The following is a 20,892-nucleotide window of genomic DNA, read 5'->3' as shown; positions in this document are numbered from 1 at the left end:
GAATTTGAATGAGTGAAAAAATAAATCTTCCTAGTCGTATATTATATTTCCAGTCAAAAGTATGGACTGAATATTCATTGACTGCCTTTCTTTTCCCAATGAAGAACCAACGGGTCCCTGCTGACATGATTTTCTTGAGGACATCAGAAAAGAACGGTAAACATCTGGAACCCATTGTGAAAATAATCATTAACCTTTTGCCAGTTATAGGGGACATCATAATCATTTTGAACATGTAACCTAAGTAGATACAATTTTAAACGGGGTGAGTCTGACCAACTCAAACGTTCATTTTCAATAGCGCAAGCTTCCTTTTTTATTTTATAATTGGTGATTTTTTTTAAAAAAAACATAGAGCTTGTTTATCTTGCAGGACGTCCTGTTGTGTAAGGTCAAGCAGTGTGAAGGAAAGGGAGATTGATGTGGCATGTTGGCGGTAGCTTGGGCTTCATTGAGCTTCAGATTAACTCCTCTTCTGAAATGTCCCACCCTTTGTTCTGGCAGCTGGCAAACTGTATGCTACCACCGGCTTTACATTTATGTAATAAGCCATTCTTCATAATATTTATTTACTTCTACCTAAACTGAACTGTGGGGGAAGAAAAGCAAGATTTTAAAACTACTTCGTAAAGTGGAGACAGTGGAATCCTCCCTGGGTGTGATAATATTTGTCAAGGGAGCAGCTGCCGGTAGCACTGTTGACTCAAGTGCAATCATATTATACTCATGGTGGCCACAGCCAAATTGTTTGCAGGTCACACAGAGACTGTGACCCACATCAAAAGATGGGTTGGAGGCACACATGGAGCTGCTCTCAACACTGAAGTTATAGGGTTATTATTTGGCTTAATGTTAGTGCCCTTCCCCCCCAAAAAAGAATGATGAATAAAAGTAAATGGTAAAACCTCTGTATTTCCAGTTTATCTCCAGAAATAATTCTGATTTGTGCAAAGTACCAGTATTTTGTGTCTGGTACAAACTAAAGCTGAGTGTTTAGAGACTGCTGCACATATGATGTCCTTTTTGACATGAAAGTGATGAGATCTTCAGCACCACCTTACATGAAGTCCAACAATGAGGAAGGCAAGCTCTACCTTATTGGCTACACTAAATTTTTCTCAGCATGCCATTTGCTGGGGGCGGGGGGAGGGTTGGTAAGGGAAGTCCCTCTGATCAACCCCACAATTAATTAGAGGTAAAACACATCTCAGATCACTGAGTTAAGATTCTTCCCCTACTGCACCATGTAGGCTAAACTTTTCTATAAAGAATTTGCTTTAAATAATGAGGTATCATATTTCCTATGTATAGCATGAGAGAAAAATCACATGAACTCAGATGAATATTTCCATAGGCTCCTGCTTTCTCCGAACGGATCAGCTGGATGGTGAAACAGATTGGAAACTGCGTCTGCCTGTCAGCTGTACTCAGAGGTTACCTACTGCTTCTGTACGTTACACAAGTGTTGTTTTAATTATACAACCTAACGTGCCATTAAAAAATATATCCCATATTCCTTATTCCCATACATATGAAAAACGTATTTGTTTTTCAAGCCAATTTGTAGTCTACATATTGGTTTAAATCTTGGTGGTTTATTTGGGCATATCTTGGCCTCTGGGTTCCTATAGGAGAGGTGGCTAATTGTGTTGACTGTCAGGGGTTCAATCCTGACCAGCTGAAGTTTGACTCAACCTTCCATCCTTCCAAGGTCAGTAAAATAAGGACCCAGATTGTTAGGGCAATATGCTGACTCTGTAAACTGCTAAGAGAGGGCTGTTAAGAGTTGGAAAGCAGTATATGACTAAGTGCTATTGCTATTATAATGAATTTTGCCCCTTTTCTATCATACTCTCCTCTTCCTTTGTAGGACCTTCTTCAGATCAGATCATATGTTTATGCAGAGGAGCCAAATATTGACATCCATAACTTTGTTGGGACATTCACAAGAGTAAGCATTGACTTTGTTGTTTAATAAAAGAAAAAAGTAAAACTTTCTTAGGACACTTCAGGACAGCGCTGGGCTTAAAGGCTTATAAAACACTATTTGGAGATGTTCTACATGTTCCATATACATTTTAGACCGAGGTAACACTTTCAGTAATGATCTCTGTTTGGGACATGTGCTGGATGAATGATCTTTTCATAAGGAGGGATTTTGTTTTTTGAAAATGATATATAACAGAGAGAAGATTTATCATATAATCTCCCAGCTTTGTCCCCAATCAACAATTGCATCTTAAAGCTTAGAGCAGTGTTTCTCAAACTTGACGACTTTAAGTCCTGTGGACTTCAACTCCCAGAATCCCCCAGCCAGCATAGCTGGCTGGGGAATTCTGGGAGTTGAAGTCCACAGGACTTAAAGTCGCCAAGTTTGAGAAACACTGGCTTAGAGCTTTGGAGAAAATGTTCAAGTTGGTAGCTAATGACTTCTTCATAAAGCTCCAAGTTGCCTTGCAGAGTGCAATTTTTATACCTGGAGAGTACACAGCTTTCAAGATAAAAAAATATACCATTCTGTGGGTAATTTTAATTAATCTAAGCAAACATGTTTGGAGATGAACAGCATAAAATGTTATTTGTTCTTGTACTACAGTCTTGTAAAAGAAAACAATAGAATTGGCACTGATTTTTTTTAAACAACACATCATTAAATATAATTGTCCAATTTACTAATCAACATAAAGCATGGGAAACGGTTTAGATTGCTTGCCTTAACTATGTTTATTAACAAGCGATAATGGTTAGTACATCTGTAGCATTAGACAACTATGGTAAACTGTATCATCCTGGTAAATCAAAAGCTTGGATTGTTATTTTAATATTATCTGGGAACCCAACCATAGTAATTTAATCCACTATTTAAAACAATCCATGGTTTACAGAAGAATATTTAAAAGGGAGGCATACAGCTGCTCCATACAAAAAGGTTGTTCAATGAAAAAAATGATTTGGTATTTAAAGTGCCCAGGTAGATCACTAGTTTTTAATCAAGGCAGTAAGATTATGTTTCATACTGATAATTATTTTAATATCTTGAGTTTCCCTAAACACATCTGTGCATTCATTTCAATTGGCAAAAGGGATATGTAATTTTGGATGGAGGGAAGGAGAGAAGAGCTGGAAGGAAGAGGACAGATGTCAGTGAATAGTTTTCCCTGAATCTTAAAAGGGTTCTCCCTTAATATAATGTGTGAATTCAACCATGGAGTTAAGACGGTTGGTTTATGCAGTGAAACCCTACCTTTTATAACAGGAAAAGACTATCTTCAGGTTCAAGCTAACATCATTGTTTTCCTTTGTTGCATGATTTGCTTAAAAAGAAACGGCTACAGACAACCACACAGCATTTCCTGAACCTTTCAGATTTGAATGATAATCTATTTATGTAACCAGCAGGCTGTTGAATGTACATTACCATAATCTGTCAGGGTGTTGTGTTATCGGGAACTGCAGTTCAACTGGTGCTTCTTGTACCCTGCATCCCTGAATGTCTTGACACATATCACACTCCAGCATTGGCTTGACACCTGGCGTGACAGGCAAAGACCCTTGCAGATTTTCAGCACCTGAGGATTGAAGCAACAGTGCTGAGAAATTTAAACGTCTCTGATCATGTATGAGATTGTAGAAATGGTGTGTGAACCTTTTAAAAAAATATATGCACAAGGCGCTTATTATTTGTGGTTTTTTTCCTTGACTCTTTCAGGAAGACAGTGATCCCCCTGTGAATGAGAGCTTGAGTATTGAAAATACCCTCTGGGCTAGCACAGTAATTGCTTCAGGTAAGGCCTGATGTGTGAATTTCCCAGGGAGTATGTTAGCAATTTTTTTAAAAAAAAATCTCTTTGTAATTGAAAATAATCATCTCTTGTCAATGGAAATTAGGGGTTGGGATGAAGTTTTCCACTTGTGCTAACACTACCAAGGGTTTGAGTTGACATCTAATTACCCCTTTGGACATTTATAGATGAGAAGACCTTTGGAATTCCAATAAATAACCTTTGGAGAAAGCATCCACTGCTAGAATAGCACTTAATTGCTCCCTATATTGACATTTTAAATCAGTTACAGAAAGGGTGTCAGGGAAACTTTTTAAGGGAAGCTGGGATAAAAGATCCGCAAATAAATGGGGTTCCCTATTGGTGACCCCAAAGAAGGACATCTGATAAAAGCAAGAGCAGATGTATCAGGCTATAGTTGGGAGAAATCAAAGGCTTTTTTCCCTGAAGCGTATTTCAAGAACAATTCAACTGTCATTCCTCTGAGATGGCTAAATATACTCACCTCTTTCTCTATAAGCTTTCCATCTTGTTGAGGATTTAAGGCATGGATGTGCTGCTTTCAGGGAGGGAAATTCATGGCACTTAGTTGATTGAGAGGCACGTCAAAGACAGAACTCTCAAAAGAGATGCGACCAAAACAATGAGTTGGGTAGTGCCAGCATCGTTTCTGTGATTTGTTTGTTCGGTGATTTAATCAGACAACTTTTGTGCCATGTGTTGCCTGCATTCTTTGCTGAAGCTTCCCTGAAACCTGGCACTCTCTGATGTGTTGTCCTTGCAGCTGGCAAAATTCTCAGCCAGTCTAACAATTGGCTATGATTCCTGAGAGCTGCTGTTTCAACAGATCTTAAGACAACAGTTTGAGGGATGCTAACTTCTATATATGATTTTTGGATTTGATTATTATAGTGTATGCCTGGAGTTTAAAAAACATAATTTACTGGAGAAAAAATTCTTAAATTCTCCCAAAGATTTATGCCACTTATAAGATGCCACTGAATGTTTAATATAAAAGAAATTAACCATAGTTTTTATAGTATTGGAATTAATCATCATACCTCTCCTTAGTTATCTTTTAAATTAAAATTATATCTTGTATAGTTTTGGTCTTAGCTGTGCATCTTTTATCTTGACACTAACACTTTTTGTGTTCTTGCCTCTAAGTATCATTATGCTTAGAGGCATCATTTAACACACACCCTCCAAAAAAAAAAAAAGATTGCTCTGCTGATTTTAACAACAGAATGTATGTTTTATTGTTTCATGTTTGAGCTCCAAATTATTGTACCTATGCATGTAAATAGTATTGGTTAAGACCTGTTTATAAATTAATTAACATTTATGAATCAATTGATTACCAGTGCAAGTTATCATCCTAGGTTCCTTGGTGGCACTTTTGTGTGACTTTTTGTGGAGCCCAAATATATCTAGACCATCTTTCTCCAATCTAGCATACTTAAGATATTTCAAATTGCACTTTCCATCAGTCCCAGACATCTTAATCAACATTGGCTTGAGAGATTGGCATTGTAATCCAGCATACTTGGAAGGTTTCAAACTGAAGGATATTAGCACACATCTACCATACATCACAGTCTAGAATAATGTTTTATTCTTTGGCATTGTTGTATTCTTGCCAAAAAGATTAGTCAACATTATTGGATTCTATGAATCAGATATCTTGCAAAAGAAAAAAAAACACAGCTTAAGTATTAATGATATACTGTGTACCCCACTGACCTTTTCATGGAATGTATGAACTGGTTAAATGATTCAACTACAGTACTTGTTCAAGGTACACAATTGCACTGAATCACCCCTGATGAGTGACCATCAGCATCACTTGAAACCTTCAGTGAGAAAAAGGCCAGCTCTTTCCCTGGAAGGCTGTTCTAGTGCACTATATATATGTGAAAACAATAATCATGTAATAACTTATATGAACAGCGTGTAGGACTGATGTTTTTGCTTCAATCCTTTAGGGACAGTTGTGGGAGTTGTTCTCTATACAGGTCAAGAGTTGCGCAGTGTCATGAATACCTCAAATCCACGCAGTAAGGTAAGAGAAATAATTTCCTAATTATTTATTCATTAAATTTATATGACCAGATTACTTGCACACAGGTGACTCTGAGCAAAAACTTGTCAGTGTTCTGAGTAATGCACCCATCGAAAGTAGAACTCTGAGGCAGGTAGATTCCTCAAAGAACAGCTTTATTGGATAGATCATATCGGCATAGCTGGTAAAAACTGACTCTGAAAATTCCCGCGGTTTTCACCTAATTAAAAGTGAAAGTTCCACCCTTCCCCTCAGCTACATTGTCTAATGGAGGTGTTGATCGGTTGCTTGGTTATTCCACTCCTCCTCTCTCAGCCAACTGTTGAAATGACCTTGGTTCCCACAGGAAAGCTTTTTGTTTTGATGGCCAAGCCAGGCTATCTACTTTCCCCCCTCCCATCCCCGCTTATGCCTTGTGGCAACCATGAAGCAGCAAAAGATGGCTTCAGCCATGTTCACTTCAGGGTTGACACTCATCTCTTTTACTTAGTCTATAAAACTAAGTTTGCCAGTAAATATGCAAACTTGTATAGTCCATTTTAGATGCCTGATCATATCTGTCATAAATCTCACATGTGTCACTCAGATGTGCACATAAAACATGTTAGATGAAAAATGTAACGTATGAGGTCTCAGACAGTGGCTTCATGTTAATTGGTTCCCACAGGAGAATTACAGAAACCAGATCCTTAGTCATCCATATCAATATCACCTATGAGTCTGCGCACAGAAAACAGTGTCAGGGAGAAGGGGCTAGCTTAGTTCGTATTTATTACAATCAGAGGACAGCTTATTGAAGAAAAAAATCTTGAGTACAGCAAAGTGTTACAAATATAACCAGCACTGATGATGTTACCTAGTTATGATAATGAAACATCTGCAAGAAAACAAGCCAGCTCAGAAATTACCAAGGGCCCCTCATCACAAATATAAATATACAGAGTCCTGATATACAGAGGTAAAAATATGAATAAAAGTAAAGGTTTTCCTTGCACATATGTGCTAGTCGTTCCCGACTCTAGGGGGAGGTGCTCATCTCCGTTTTAAAGCCGAAGAGCCCCTGCTGTCCGAAGACATCTCCATGGTCATGTGGCCAGCATGACTAAATGCCAAAGGCATACAGAATGCTGTTACCTTCCCCCCCCCAAGTTGGTCCCTATTTTTCTACTTGCATATCTTACATGCTTTTGAACTGCGAGCTTGGCAGAAGCTGGGACAAGTAACGGGAGCTCACTCCGTTATGCGGCGCTAGGGATTCAAACTGCCGAACTGCCAACCTTTCTGATCGGCAAGCTCAGCGTCTTAGCCATTGAGCCACCACGTCCATCAATGCACCACAAAAATAAAAAGGGAGCCATGAATAACCATCAAGACAATAATACTAACTTATAGACTCACTTGATCTTCTGATCCCCATACCTGGAAGAATATTGATAATCTGAATCAATCTTGCCTTGTATGATGCCCTCTGAGTAGAATTGGAGCATGTAAGATTTAAAGTAACCTTAGAGCACAGGTGTCAAATTTGAACATGTCACGGGCCGGATCGTGACATATTGCAACATTTTTTGCCTTTGTGGAGCCAGGGTGGGCATGGCCTGCACATGATGTATCAGCCCATAGGCTGCCAGTTTGACAGGCCTGCCTGTCAATCCCCGGCCAATGCAAGATCCCCTCCTACTTTTTATTGTAAATCAACTGTTGATGTCTTATTTTCAAAATCTGAACCACACAGAAGACATAAGACTAGGGAAAGATGTGCTGTATCTCTTTTTTCAAAAAATCTGGAGTAGTGTGTGAGATCATATTTTAGTTTGATACCTGCTCCATTTGCAATAATCGTTAATGCAAACAATCATTTTCTTTTTTCAAGATTGGTCTCTTTGACTTGGAAGTTAACTGTCTGACCAAGATACTCTTTACGGCCTTGGTGGTGGTCTCCCTTGTCATGGTCTCCCTCCAACACTTTGCTGGCCGCTGGTACCTTCAGATCCTCAGATTTCTTCTCCTGTTCTCCAATATCATCCCTATCAGGTATAAATGTATTTGTTGTACTCCTTTAAAACAGAGCTGTATTTCTGAGGTTCTTCTTCATTTGAGCCTTACTCAGACTTCCATAAATGATTTACTCCATATCCTTAACATAAGCCTAATTGCTTTTTATGTAGCTACTCTCATTATTTCAAGTGAAAAGGGCTTTCTTGAAGGTTAAAGCAAGGATGCTAGAAGTTCTTTCTTGATGTAATTATTGATAGGTTTTACAGTTTCAGGCCGTGGTGAATTCTACATGAATGGACTAGCTGAGCTTTAGGATTATGCAATCACTTAGGTACATATGGGTAGGACAGTGATTGCGAACCTTTTCGGCACTGAATGTCCAAACTGGAACATGCGCGCGCATGCATTCACCAGAGCACTGGTGCACATGCACATGCCATAAACCAGAAGGGCAGCTGGTGGAGATGCACATGCCCACGAGGTAGGAAGTATCAGTCTTTCATTCCTTATTAGGAACAAATCAAATCCTGTGCTTTAAATAAATCACAGTTCCCAAATCTGTGTGTAACAACATTCCTATGCTTACAGAGAGGAGGGAGCAGCATTGCGAGAACTGATTCATTTATGTATATAATTCATCTGTATATAAATTATAGTTTGTAGCCTGAAAAATGCCTGTAGAACTATAAATATTTAGAGCAGTGCTGAGGGACTTGGGACCCTCTGCTACTCAGCTAACACTCCCACCAGTCTCATTGTTGCCTGGGCTGACTGGCTTGGTTGAATGATAAGAGTTCATTAGCGTTTGGCATACTTTGATTTCCCAGTTCCAGTTTGGGAAATCATCACAAGTATTCCTTATTTTTAAGAAATTCATTTAGAATTTTTGGCTTGACGGAGGAGCATTTTAAATATAGGAAGTAGAAATATTATACATAGAAAACAAGTAATCACTCTCTATGTGGGAAACTAAAATTCCCCCCGATGCTGAACTGCTGTACTTTAAAGAAAGGCTGAATCCATTTCTTCATTTTAAGCCAACAATATGTAAAGTCATCATTTTGACACCAGATTACAAAAAGTGTCATGATGCAAAGTCTGTCTTTTTGTACTGTGTCACAGCGTGCAGAAGAGTCTGCAGTGATATCACTAGATGTTACTGAGTCACCCTTGTTCCCTACAGTGAATACCAATGATAATGTGGTTTACTTTGAGCTTAGTACAATGGTGAACCAGATTACTGTAGCTTATCCAACAAACCTTAGTTAAAACCCACTAGGTGTTATGTTTGAAAAAAGCTAGAGATTCAGGTCATGAATTTCCAATGTATCACGTAGCTTAACTGTGAGTTTTGAACTGGATATACTCCCTATTATATTGTTTGCTAATAATGGCCAGAGTTCAAATGACTGCTTCAGACCACATCTTACCTTGAAGTGATTTTTATTTGATAATAGCTGATAGCCCAGCATTGTCCAGGTATTTATTTATAGGGGGGAAATATTTATTTATAGGGGGAAAATAAATATGTCCAGACCAAATGTAATGTCTAACGTTGGATTTTCCCCCTTTACCAGAAGGAACCCCCTCGTGGAGTACTGTGGAGTCATTACCATGGCAACTCCACTGTGCTGTACAGTAAAAGCCATTTTACAGCTGTACAGTACAATTCATTTGAAGTCACAACAGGCTGTATCGTAACAGAATAAACATCCCAAGGGGTGTTAGGGGTGTCTTACCCCCCACAGTATTTGTTTCCAGAGAGTAAGTCATATGTGTACCAAGCTTGGTTGAAATTGCTCAAGGCGTCCCAGACTTATACTGGAACATACACACACATACAGCCATTTTTATATAGATAGATGATCCTAAATACTGGATTACACATCTCATCTGGGGCAACATTGCTATGTGGCTTCAGAAATGAGATAGTGTGTTTCTATAAATCCTGTGTAAGAAAGCAGCATCTGGTTCAGATCCTTATCTAATTTTTATCCTGGTGTTCTCCATTGATAGTTACAACCCCACATATCTAGATGGAACCAAATTGGAGTAAATTGCAAGGGACCAAATCTCTTCAAATATTCTTCATACCAATTTTTAAGGCATGTTTTGAGTAAGCTCCTAATAACAACCTATTGTTGCTTCTTCCTCATTTTCTCTTCCTTTTACGTAGCTTACGGGTGAACCTTGACATGGGAAAAATTGTCTACAGCTGGATGATCCGGAGGGATTCTAAAATTCCTGGCACAGTAGTTCGATCTAGCACAATCCCAGAGCAACTAGGCAGAATATCCTATTTGCTTACTGATAAGACAGGTATTTTCATATATAATTTTTTTGCAGGACACAGAATCAAGGTTCTGCTGCAATTATTTTGTTGTGTTGCAAAAGATCTTAGTGCATTTTCTGAACGTACAAAATGGAGATGAGAAACATGACAACTTGATAATACTTTCAGTTTTGAATGGTATGCTGGGCACTGCGCTTTAAATAGCAGTAGCTGGGTGAAGCAGAAAAAGCAAATTTAATTCTTAGTTATACTTAATTAATATTTTTAAAATGCCTAATACTTAAACGTATTTAATAATTTTCTGATTTATTTTAACTTTAAAGATTATATTTTGATATGTCTCGGGATGCTTTCCTTGGCAATGCATGGTCTTTAGGTTAAGGCAGCTCTGGTGTTACAGACTTAGAAACGTTTCTTGGGGTTTAATTTGCTCTTTCTGTGCCATAATATGGAATTTTCATATTCTAGGGACTCTAACACAGAATGAGATGGTTTTCAAACGTGTCCATCTTGGAACAATGGCTTATGGGTTTGACTCCATAGATGAAGTTCAGAGCCATATCTTTAGCATATATACACAGGTAAGCAAAATTATGAAACTATGTCAGAGTTAAGGAATGAACATAAATGGATGGATAAGTGTGGGATGGATCACGTAAGCTTTCGCAGGGGGCAGGGCGCACCGAGGGAGGTGTCACACACGCATTGCATTATAGATGTAGATGGGCATGCTTTTGGCACACAACAACAAAAGGGTGAGCCATCACTGCACTAGACAAACTGACTCTTTAATAGATAGACACATTTTCTCCATGCTGCATGTATTCTTGCAATAACAAAAATTTAATACTAGAGAAATAATGGAATTAACCCAGACCTTTAGCTGAATGTCTAAAAAAATAATGTTATTCCTTCGCTTTCTGAAGACAGAAATAAGTGATTTATCTTTTCTGGCTAGAGACATTTTAGCTCCTATTTTTAAATAGATGTAGAAGAGGGGGAAGCAAATAACACTTAGCACTAGCTTTGTTTTTATACATTTTCTTTCCACGAATCAGAGTAATAGGAGAGATACAATTGGGGGTAGGAAAAACTTGTGGTTTTTTTTAAGTGGAGATTTTAAAGGTCTTCACATTCTGTAAGAAATTTGCTTCAAGGGTGGAACAGAATCACATCTTATAGTCTTGCCCCCCCGCCCAGCCCAGAACCTGCCTTTAGCACAACCCAGAGGTTGGAAACCGCAAACTTAAACAAACAAAAATAGATGTCCAACAGTTTACAAAACTTGTTGATCTTGTGAGATTTCAGCCACTGGAAGGTGCATACAATCTCCTGAAAAAGGTTACTGACCTCAGCATAATCTGACAATGACCTTGTATGGGTAAATGATATTAATCCAGGTTCTGTATACACAATCAGGGACCCTTAAATAGGTTCCCTCCTAGATAATTTCTCCCCATCACAAGTTAACTGGAAGCAGGAAAAGTGGAGCTGCAGATCACTGTTCTATTTCCCGGCTCCAACCTGTAGCCAAGACCAACTTTAATTAATATAGTTTCATTTAATAAGATGAAAGAAGCAGCTAACAGTGGTAAGGGATTTCTCAGTGAGTGCAAGCTTAAACGTAATTGAAAGGTTAGAGTCTCTGGTAATTGGAAGCATTTGCTGGCCATGATTCATTTAAACTGTAGTTCTGATTCATTGCTCTAATTATTGGTACCATGCTATGCCCTTTGACCTGGAAGTGAAACTTTTGTCCTCTTGACACAAGAGGGTAACAGAACAGGAAACTCAATGGTTATATATTCCCCTGTGACCAGCATAATTTAGTAGTCGTGAAATTACCTGGAAGGTTTGGTGCAGACTCTGAGAACAGAAATAAAAATTAAAACTGTCAACTCTCATATCTGCCCATTTGTGTTTTCCCTTCTTTTTTGTGTTTATAACATCATATCTTATGCATTAAACATTCTTTGCTAAGTTTCCCTCCCCCCCCTGTAAATTAATATTTTTATGGAGCTTAATGCTACCAATGAAAAGTGATCTGTCCTCTCTTAATCAGTGAAGAACATTCCTGGATGACAAAACTTGTCCTTTTGTTGTTGTTAATCTAGATTGAGGCATGCAATGGTTAGATCAGGAACATAGATGTTGGCTTGTTCTCTGAACTTCTTGTTTAGTTTCTGAACATTTTGTCACCAAAAATGTTTGCCTACCTAACATCATCAGTGGAACTTCAGTTAAAGTGTCTTGTTTCAGAAGTGTCTTCTGGTGTGGCCAAGACACATAGATGTGTTGGCAATGTACATTGATTAGCATCCGACACCCACTTCTGTAAAATTAGGTAAAGGTTCCCCTCGCACATATGTCCCCAACTCTAGGGGGAGATGCTCATCTCTGTTTCAAAGCCGAAGAGCCAGCGCTGCCCAAAGACGTCTCCGTGGTCATGTGGCCAGCATGACTAAACGCCAAAGGTGCATGGAACACTGTTACTTTCCCACCAATGTAAAATTAGCAACAAGGAAAAGCTTTTTCCCGCCTCTCTAAATTTTGATTGCTGAAATTCATAGGACATGACAATGTCCTTAGGGCAGGGGTGAGTTTCTGTTGGTTTGCCCCAGATCGGGCGAACCAGTAGTGGCAACGGGAGGCTCTTCCCACCCCTCAGATGCTTCTGCGCATGCGCACAAGCAAACCGGTAGTGAAATAAATTTAAACCCACCACTGTCTTAGGGGTACTTGATTGATCTAGAGAATTATAGGATCATAGGTTTAAAATAATCTTGAGATGGGAGAACAGTTGATGACAATAATACCATGGCTTATTATCCCTCGGAACTGTAACAGTAATTGTAGTAATTACAATCTGCTATCACTGGGGTGGGGGTGGGGTGATTTTGCTATATTGTACTATATTTATTTGATTCTTTTAGTTAGTTTTTATTGTTCTAAATGTGGTCTTTTATTCTGTAAGCTCCCTTGAGTCGCCATGGGCAAATAGGCGGCAATATAAATTCAATAAATAAAATAATAAATAAATAAATTAACAATAACAGGTAATTCTACAAGGAGTTGTTTGAGAGAAATGTTCCTGAGATTCTTTTACTGCAGTGCTATAACATTGCCAAATCTTTTGCTGCCTTCCATGCAACAGGGTGGGTCTTTGGTATTGGAGGGGACAATTTATCTCAGCAGAAATTCCCCATATAATAAATTCTATCGTTGACAGTGACTCCCTAACTTTTCTGTCAGAATATTAAAGCATTTTGCCTTAAAGACAAATGAAAAACAAACCCTTGTGCATATTTAAATCTCATTGGCTTCAGTGGGAACACGTAAATGTGCTCCTAACTTTGTAACTGCTTAGCTTTAAACAGTTTGTGCCATATGTTCATTTATTCCAGGGGTGTCAGACTCAAGGCTGGGGGGGGGGCAGATCCGGCCCGCGGGGTGATTGGATCTGGCCCGCAGGGCCCCCCCTGGAAATAGCAAAGGACCGGCCTGCGGTGCCTCTGCCAGCAAAAATGGAGCTCAGGAGGCCTGTGGACGACCTCCCAAGCTCCATTTTCTCTGACAGAGGGTTGCAGGAGGCCATCACAGCCAAAAAGGGTGCTTGGGAGCCTGTTTTCACTGGCAGAGCACTTGCGCCACCACGGGCACACCTGACGCAAGTGATGTCGAGATGGCCATGCCCACCTTGGCCACACCCACCCTGGCTCCCCGAGGTCAAACACAGCCCTGATGTGGCCCTCAATAAAATCAAGTTTGACACCCCTGATTTATCCCATAGAAACAGGACATTTTGAGGAAATGCTACACTAGATAAATGCTGTCCAGTTGCCCTTGTGGGCTAAGCAAATACATCAATTACTTTTTCTGTCCTACAGTGTATTTTTATCATCAGTTTTGATCTTCAGAATGTCTAGACTCATAAGGAGGGTATTAATTGCAATGTATTAATTTCAACCAACCTTTTTTCTGCTCTGTTCCAGCAGTCACAGGAACCACCTGCTTTAAAAGCACCCTACCTGGCTACCAAAGTCCGGAAAACCCTGAGCAGCCGTGTCCATGAGGCAGTGAAAGCAATTGCTCTCTGCCACAATGTGACTCCTGTCTATGAATCGAATGGTGTGACAGATCAGGCTGAAGCTGAGAAACATTATGAAGATTCCTGCAGGGTATACCAAGCTGCTAGTCCCGATGAGGTAAAATGGTCCTCAAAAGAATGCTATTGTTTTTTTAAAATTTCTTAATATGCCTGTTTTTTTCCCCTTTTGTTTTCCAAATACGATCAATATGGATAATGATGGATAATGTAAGTACAGCTGTTAAATTTCATATGACATGAATGCTTGGTATTTATCCATGGCAATGTAATTGGTTTATATAAATAAGATTTCTCAAATCCTACAATTTTCTTTTATTTCCATTCAATCAGTTTTCAGAGACTGCCTGGACAAGTCCCTGCAGTTTTCTTGGCAAGATTTTTCAAAAGTGCCTTCCTAAGGGCTGAGAAGAAATTAGTCGCCTAGGTCACCAAGCCAGCTTTGTGTCCAAGGAGGAACTAGAACACACAGTCGCCCTGTTTTTAACCTGATGCCTTAATCACTGCTCCAACTGACTCTCACAAGCAAACATGCCAGAATTTTATTTTGTTTTAAAAGTTAGTTCTTTCATGATAAAATCCTGTCTTGGAATACAATTTCTTTAACAGTATTGGCAATGTAAGTCTTCCCATTGTCTTCACAAGGGATGTGGTGGCTCAGTGGCTAAGACGCTGAGCTTGTCGATCAGAAGGTCAGCAGTTCAGTAGTTCAAATCCCTAGCACTGCATAATGGAGTGAGCTCTTTTTACTTGTCCCAGCTTCTGCCAACCTAGCAGTTCGAAAGCATGTAAAAAATGCAAGTAGAAAAATAGGGACCACATTGGTGGGAAGGTAATAGCATTCCATGCGCCTTCGGCATTTAGTCAGGCTAGCCACATGACCATGGAGATGTCTTTGGACAGCGCTGGCTCTTCAGCTTTGAAAAAAAGATAAGCACCACCCCCTAGAGTCAGGAACGACTAGTACATATCTACAAGGGGAACCTTTACCTTTATTGTCTTTGTTAGATTGGGTAATGGATAGGCACACACAGGCTTAACGGTAACAACAGCTCTTTAATAAGTACAACAAGTGAGAACAATCCAGCGAAGGCTGAGTCTGACAGCAGCCCTTTTATAGGGAGCTGTCAGACCTTTCGACCAATAGGATTAAACCTCTGTTCCCGCCGGAACAGAGGACCTTGGTGGAAACCACTGTAGTTAGAACAAGTATCTTAACAGTCTTCACCCCCTAAAAATCTGGCTTCCTTCTTTTGTTAAAGAAGAAAAAAGCTAGGTTACTTTTCTGAATTTTGATATTGCTAAGCCATTCCCTGTAGGAAATCAGTGAAATGTTGCTTTAACAGACTTCTAAAAATCTACCTTTGAAACTCTATAGTAATAAAATATTAAAATTAAGCCAGGAAGATCAGTTAATGTTGAAATTTGAACAAAACCTTGAAGGTCCATCTCCCTACCCCCCCCCCCCCTTTTCTGGAAAAAAAAGGATAATTTCTACCAGTTGGCACAGCATTCATTTCCTGAAACACAAAGCTGGGTTTCCTACATTTGTTTCCGGTGTGCATTCCTGGGCCAAGGCTCCTGAAAGCATCTTTATAGGGAGATCAGTTACAGCCTCTGGGGCTCCGTCATTCTGTCTGATTGAGGCCTTACAGTAACCAAGGGGAAATGTAAGAGGTAGAATCTGATCAGATAACTTGCCCAGGAGAAGACTTGACTGAGTGGCCTTTAACCCCAAAACACCTCACCACTTCCCAGAATGTGGAAAAAAAATGTGTCCATCAACTACATTACAAGCAGCTGTTCACGAGGATCCTGCCATCCAAATGAGACTTTGAAGTATGGGGGAAAAGTAAGAAGGGTCTCTTTATATCGCTGTAGGTGGCATTAATCATTAGTCTTGTTGGCCAATAAATTCAGATGAGTTCATGAGCAAGGAGCGTTAAATTGCTAGAAAGTTACACGGACACTAGCCAATAATTAGAGGCCTATAGCAAGACTATTGTCTTACATATTGATATAGAATTTCATGGCTGGCATCAAAGTAGTGATGAGCTTTTGGGATGAACAGTCATGATCTAGTTTGCTTTTGTTCTGATGTTTCACCAGAAGCTGTGGTTGGCATCTTCAGAGACGGAGTGTGTTGCCTTGTGGTGTACCTCTCAATGTGCTTCTGAAGAGGCCAGCCACAACGTTTCGGGTGAAACGTCAGAACAAAATCAAACTAAACCATGGCCATTCAGCCCCAAAACATATCACTGCTCAACTGCCATCTTATGCTGCGGTAATCGGCAGATTTACCCTGCGGTAATCCTAGGAATTGCCCTTATCGTTGGAGATCTTTTGTGTTTTTAAGAGAAGTGTTTACAGGTGCACAGATGAAATGAGAACTAAGCAAGCAAGCAACAGCCGTCAGAGAGGCAGTTTTCAGTTTAATGCAGGCTGTGGTTTAACACAAACCAATGCCAGATTGTTAATTGGCTACTCCTCTTCTAAAAGCCACGTGCCTTTCCCTTTTATTAGATCTGGATTCACTAATCCATCAGCTAAGAATACCATTTTAACAACACATCACTTCATGCCTGGAATAACATATGTAAATATCACATTAAACCCCATACCAGCTGTGCCCTCTTTTTTCAGTTTGAGGGCAAAGGAGGAGAGAGGTTGGTCAACCCAAACCATTCGACCACAAGGGCTGGATTTTTGGCTTACCACTTTTTCTTGCATATGGTAGAAATCCCTTCATAAAAATCCTTTATTCGAAAAGCTTAATCTCATCTTTCTCAAATAATTTTATTAAGTTCCTCCTCACCCAGCAGCACCCTTCCATGATGACTGTCACTCACTCACAGAAAACTCATATTTTGAATATAGGTAGGTAGCCAAAGCAATACGATTGACAGAAAAGGCAGATACCATCAAGGGAAATGCTTTAATGTGCTCAATTTTTTAAAAGGTGAGACATTCCCCCACCTCCAGTTCACCCCAATGACAACTATACTCTCACGAGTGGAAAAATGCTGACTAAAAATGTGAAAGGGGGAGAAAAAAGAGTAGAAATTAATGAGAAATTATTGAGCGCCTTGAAAACTGGCATCCCTGAGGAAGAAGCAATCACTGGTGCATTTTCTTTTTGGTTGCAGCTTTTTTGTGCAATTTACATAGAAGTAGTCCTCAACTTACTACCAAAATTGAGTCCAAAATTTCCATTGCTAAGCCAGACAGTTGTTAAATAGGTTTTGCCCGATTTTACAATCTTTCTTGCTACAGTTGTTAAGTGAATCACAGCAGTTATTAAGTTAGTAACATGGTTGTTAAGCAAATCTGGCTTACCCATTGATTTTAGCAATAGCACTTAGACTTATATACCGCTTCACAGTGCTTTTGCAGCCCTCTCTAAGCGGTTTACAAAGGCAGCCTATTGCCCCCAACAATCTGGGTCCTCATTTTGCCAACCTCAGAAGGATGGAAGGCTGAGTCAATCTTGAGCCTGGTGAGATTTGAACTGCCAAACTGCTGGCAGACGGTGATCAGTAGAAGTAGCCTGCAGTACTGCACTCTAACCACTGTGCCACCGTGGCTCTTGCTTGTCCGAAGGTCACTAAAGGTGAACACATGACATCAGGACACTGCAACCCTCATAAATGCATGCCAGTTGCCAAGTGTTTGCATTTTTATCATGTGACCATTGGATGTTGCAACAGCCTTAAGTCACTTTTTTTTTCAGTGCCCTGTAACTTCAAATGACCACTAAATGAATGGTTATATGTCAAATAACATTGCTAAAGCACAAGAAGCAAGAAAAGCTTGCTATATGACAGGGATGTCAAACTGGCAGCCTGTGGGCTGGATGCGTCATGTGCAGGCCATGCCCACCCCAGCTCCGCACATGGGAAAACATCACGTGACAGCAAAGTGACGTGGCAAGCTTGACACACATGCTATATGGGAAGCTAATAATGGCTGCAGCCTAGGAACCTTCATTGATGGGAGTATATCCTGAAATTAATCTTCTATTCCATATCTTATTAGATAATATTTGGGCAAAGTGATGCAAAGGATGTTACTTTCAGCGTAATTCATTGGAACTCAGAGTGGAAGATAAATTGATCCTCACGCTCAATAATCATTGTATTCATAAATACATTGTTATTTTCTAAATATTTTCTATATTTTCTCCTGTCCTAGCAACATAGTTGGCCTTAAGGCAAGAGTATTTTCCTTTTCCTTTCTTCATCTTGGGGGGAAAAAGATTTTTTTTTAAAAAAAGTTTGGCAACAACAAAAAACAATATTGGTAGTTAGAAAACATTAGGAACTTTTAAAAATTTATCCAGAGAAAAATTATTTAACCTCCCAGGGATTGTACTGTATGTAACTAATGGAAAGCATTGGGACAAAAGCTAATTCACTGTTTATTTTACTCTTATTTCAGTGTACCTTTCAGGATGCTGAAGGTGCTCAGTCATTTACCTTTGAGATTCTGAGCAGTATTTCTCAACCTTGGCCACTTCAAGAAACGTGGACTTCAAATCCCAGAATTCTACAGTCAGCATACTTGGCTTCACACATTTTGATGGTGGTCAAGGTTGAGAAACACTGTTCTAGTAGGATGGGATGAAAGGAGAGCAAGAGCCTCATGGACAGGTCATTCTCTCAATTGCTGTCCTATCCCAACCCCAACCATACAAACCACGTCTGCGAGTCCCAGGTGTTATCAAACTAGAAAGGCGCTTCTAGCCACGGCAAAGGCTGAGGAATCCAAGAGAGGAAATGGTACAGTTAACAATCAAATCACTTTCTTCTTCTCTTTGCCTGTTTCCCTCCTCCCTCCTGTTGCATTCGCTTGACCTCTGAACCCACTAGCTCAGCAGTCTATCTGACCTGTGACTTCTCTTGTGCTTAGGTGGCCTTGGTGCAATGGACAGAAAGTGTTGGCTTGACACTGGTTGGAAGGGACCAAGCTTCTGTGCAGCTGAGGACTCCTGGTGGCCACATTCTAAACTATACCATCCTCCAGATTTTCCCCTTCACGTATGAAAGTAAACGAATGGGGATTATTGTTCGGGTAAGATGGATAAGCACATGGGGAGAAGAATTCTCTGTAAATCGGGGTGAGATTTCAGGGTTTTAGGAACCCATTTATTATTGTGGTTGGTTGGTTATACAGTCAGCCAAATATTTAGACTGGATTTGGCATTTTTAACCACCTATCAAGTCCTTCCCAAGGGTCTGGGATAGGCAGACTACTTAGTTATATTAATGCTATTGTCACAGGATATAAGCTGTTCCAAGTAAAGTTGCCTTTTGCAATTGACTGATGGAGATTTTGTCAATGCCAGTAGTATTTAAGTGCTGCTCCAGATGTATTGTTATTATTATTTATTTCTTAGGATATTTTATAAAGCCTGGTGCAAAATATGTAATTACCTGTAAATGATTCAATATCTCTTTTATTTTTTTGTTTTAAATTTAGGATTAACATATGGACAAGTGTGTTACACATGCCATAATATGTAGAGCCATCCTTTTTCCTAATCCCTGGTTTATATAGCACTCTTCACAAACTGTTGATGGAATTGTGGTCCGCATAATGGGAATAATTGCTATAACACTTCTCTGGATTTTTAATACTAAAATGTTTTGAACAGAATATGCATATATATATGTTTTTCCAAGCTACTTTCATTTCCTCAGGTTAAAACTGCTGTTCTTGATAATCAATTAGGAGTCAAATTTATCTCCAAAAGTAGTGCAAATTTTCTAGAGACCCATTGTAAGAATCTGATCTACCTTCCAACTCCATCCTCTTGAATTAGATTAAAATTATTTCCAAGTTAACCAATTCTTCTTGGGTCTTCCAGCATTGGGGAAAATGCCCATTGGTTTTTTTTTATTTCTGCCATAAGAAAACTCCCAGCTTATAGAGAAGGTTCAGAGAGGCTGATATTTCTGAATCTTCATTTTCCTATACTTCCCACTTCCTATTATCCAAATCATAACTACGATGTATTTCCTTCATATGCATGCATAAATTGGGACAGTTTTTTGTTTAAGAGATGAAAATACTGAGAGATAACATGTTGATGTATGTGATATGTAAAAATAGAAAGGAGAAAGGATTTGTAAGTCTCACATACAAAAACATTGTTAGTAATAAGCTGTTGGATCGTATTTGCTTTACTTGTAATCTTTGTGGCCGAGTTAAAAAAAAAAGCCCAAATACCTTTTCTAGATTCTCTAGCTGCCTTGCAAATGGTAAAACAATTAGCAATCTCCCATCTCCTTGAGTTTTGTAGCATCTTCTTCTTAATAGGGGGCTGTTAAAGATTTGTTCGCTTTCATAGTATCTGATTCCAGGGATCCTGTTATAGCCAACAAGCTAGGCAAATAAGACAGTTGCTGCCTCTTATTTGTAGGGAGGTAGCTGTTTGTTCAACCACAAAAACTTTCCAGTCTCTCTTCTTCTGAGCAGTTGGAATGGAGAATGGGGTGGTTGGGTTTTTTTTGCAACTCAGAAACTGCTATTGTCATGTGTCAAGTGGGAGTTGGGGGTGGGAGGGGAAGGTCTTTGAACCTTGGCCCAAAATCAGACTATGGTGGAAAAAGATGTGGTTGAGAAACAATACAACTGGCAAATCTTTCTGCAG

At 39.4% G+C, this 20,892-nt stretch overlaps 1 protein-coding gene across 2 annotated transcripts in view; it reads left to right on the top strand.

The window, feature by feature from the left end:
- The window catches only part of ATP9A (ATPase phospholipid transporting 9A (putative)), a 102,532-nt gene that overhangs the window by 39,124 nt on the left and 42,516 nt on the right, over nt 1–20,892 (top strand). The window contains exons 6-15 of one of the 2 annotated variants that reach the window (XM_081946371.1): nt 105–156; nt 1,355–1,449; nt 1,871–1,951; nt 3,710–3,785; nt 5,768–5,844; nt 7,718–7,878; nt 10,019–10,161; nt 10,604–10,716; nt 14,131–14,340; nt 19,149–19,310. In XM_081946371.1, the coding sequence (XP_081802497.1) occupies nt 105–156; nt 1,355–1,449; nt 1,871–1,951; nt 3,710–3,785; nt 5,768–5,844; nt 7,718–7,878; nt 10,019–10,161; nt 10,604–10,716; nt 14,131–14,340; nt 19,149–19,310 (1,170 nt within the window). Of the gene's footprint in view, nt 1–104; nt 157–1,354; nt 1,450–1,870; nt 1,952–3,709; nt 3,786–5,767; nt 5,845–7,717; nt 7,879–10,018; nt 10,162–10,603; nt 10,717–14,127; nt 14,341–19,148; nt 19,311–20,892 lie in introns of both variants that reach the window. The other variant, XM_081946370.1, reaches the window with a different exon arrangement.

The sequence above is a fragment of the Natrix helvetica genome, assembly GCF_964273705.1.
Source record: "Natrix helvetica genome assembly, chromosome: 3".
In the NCBI taxonomy this organism is placed as follows: Eukaryota; Metazoa; Chordata; class Lepidosauria; order Squamata; family Natricidae; genus Natrix; species Natrix helvetica.
Note: the sequence above shows the minus strand (reverse complement) of the source record. Positions and strands in the feature narration are given on the sequence as shown.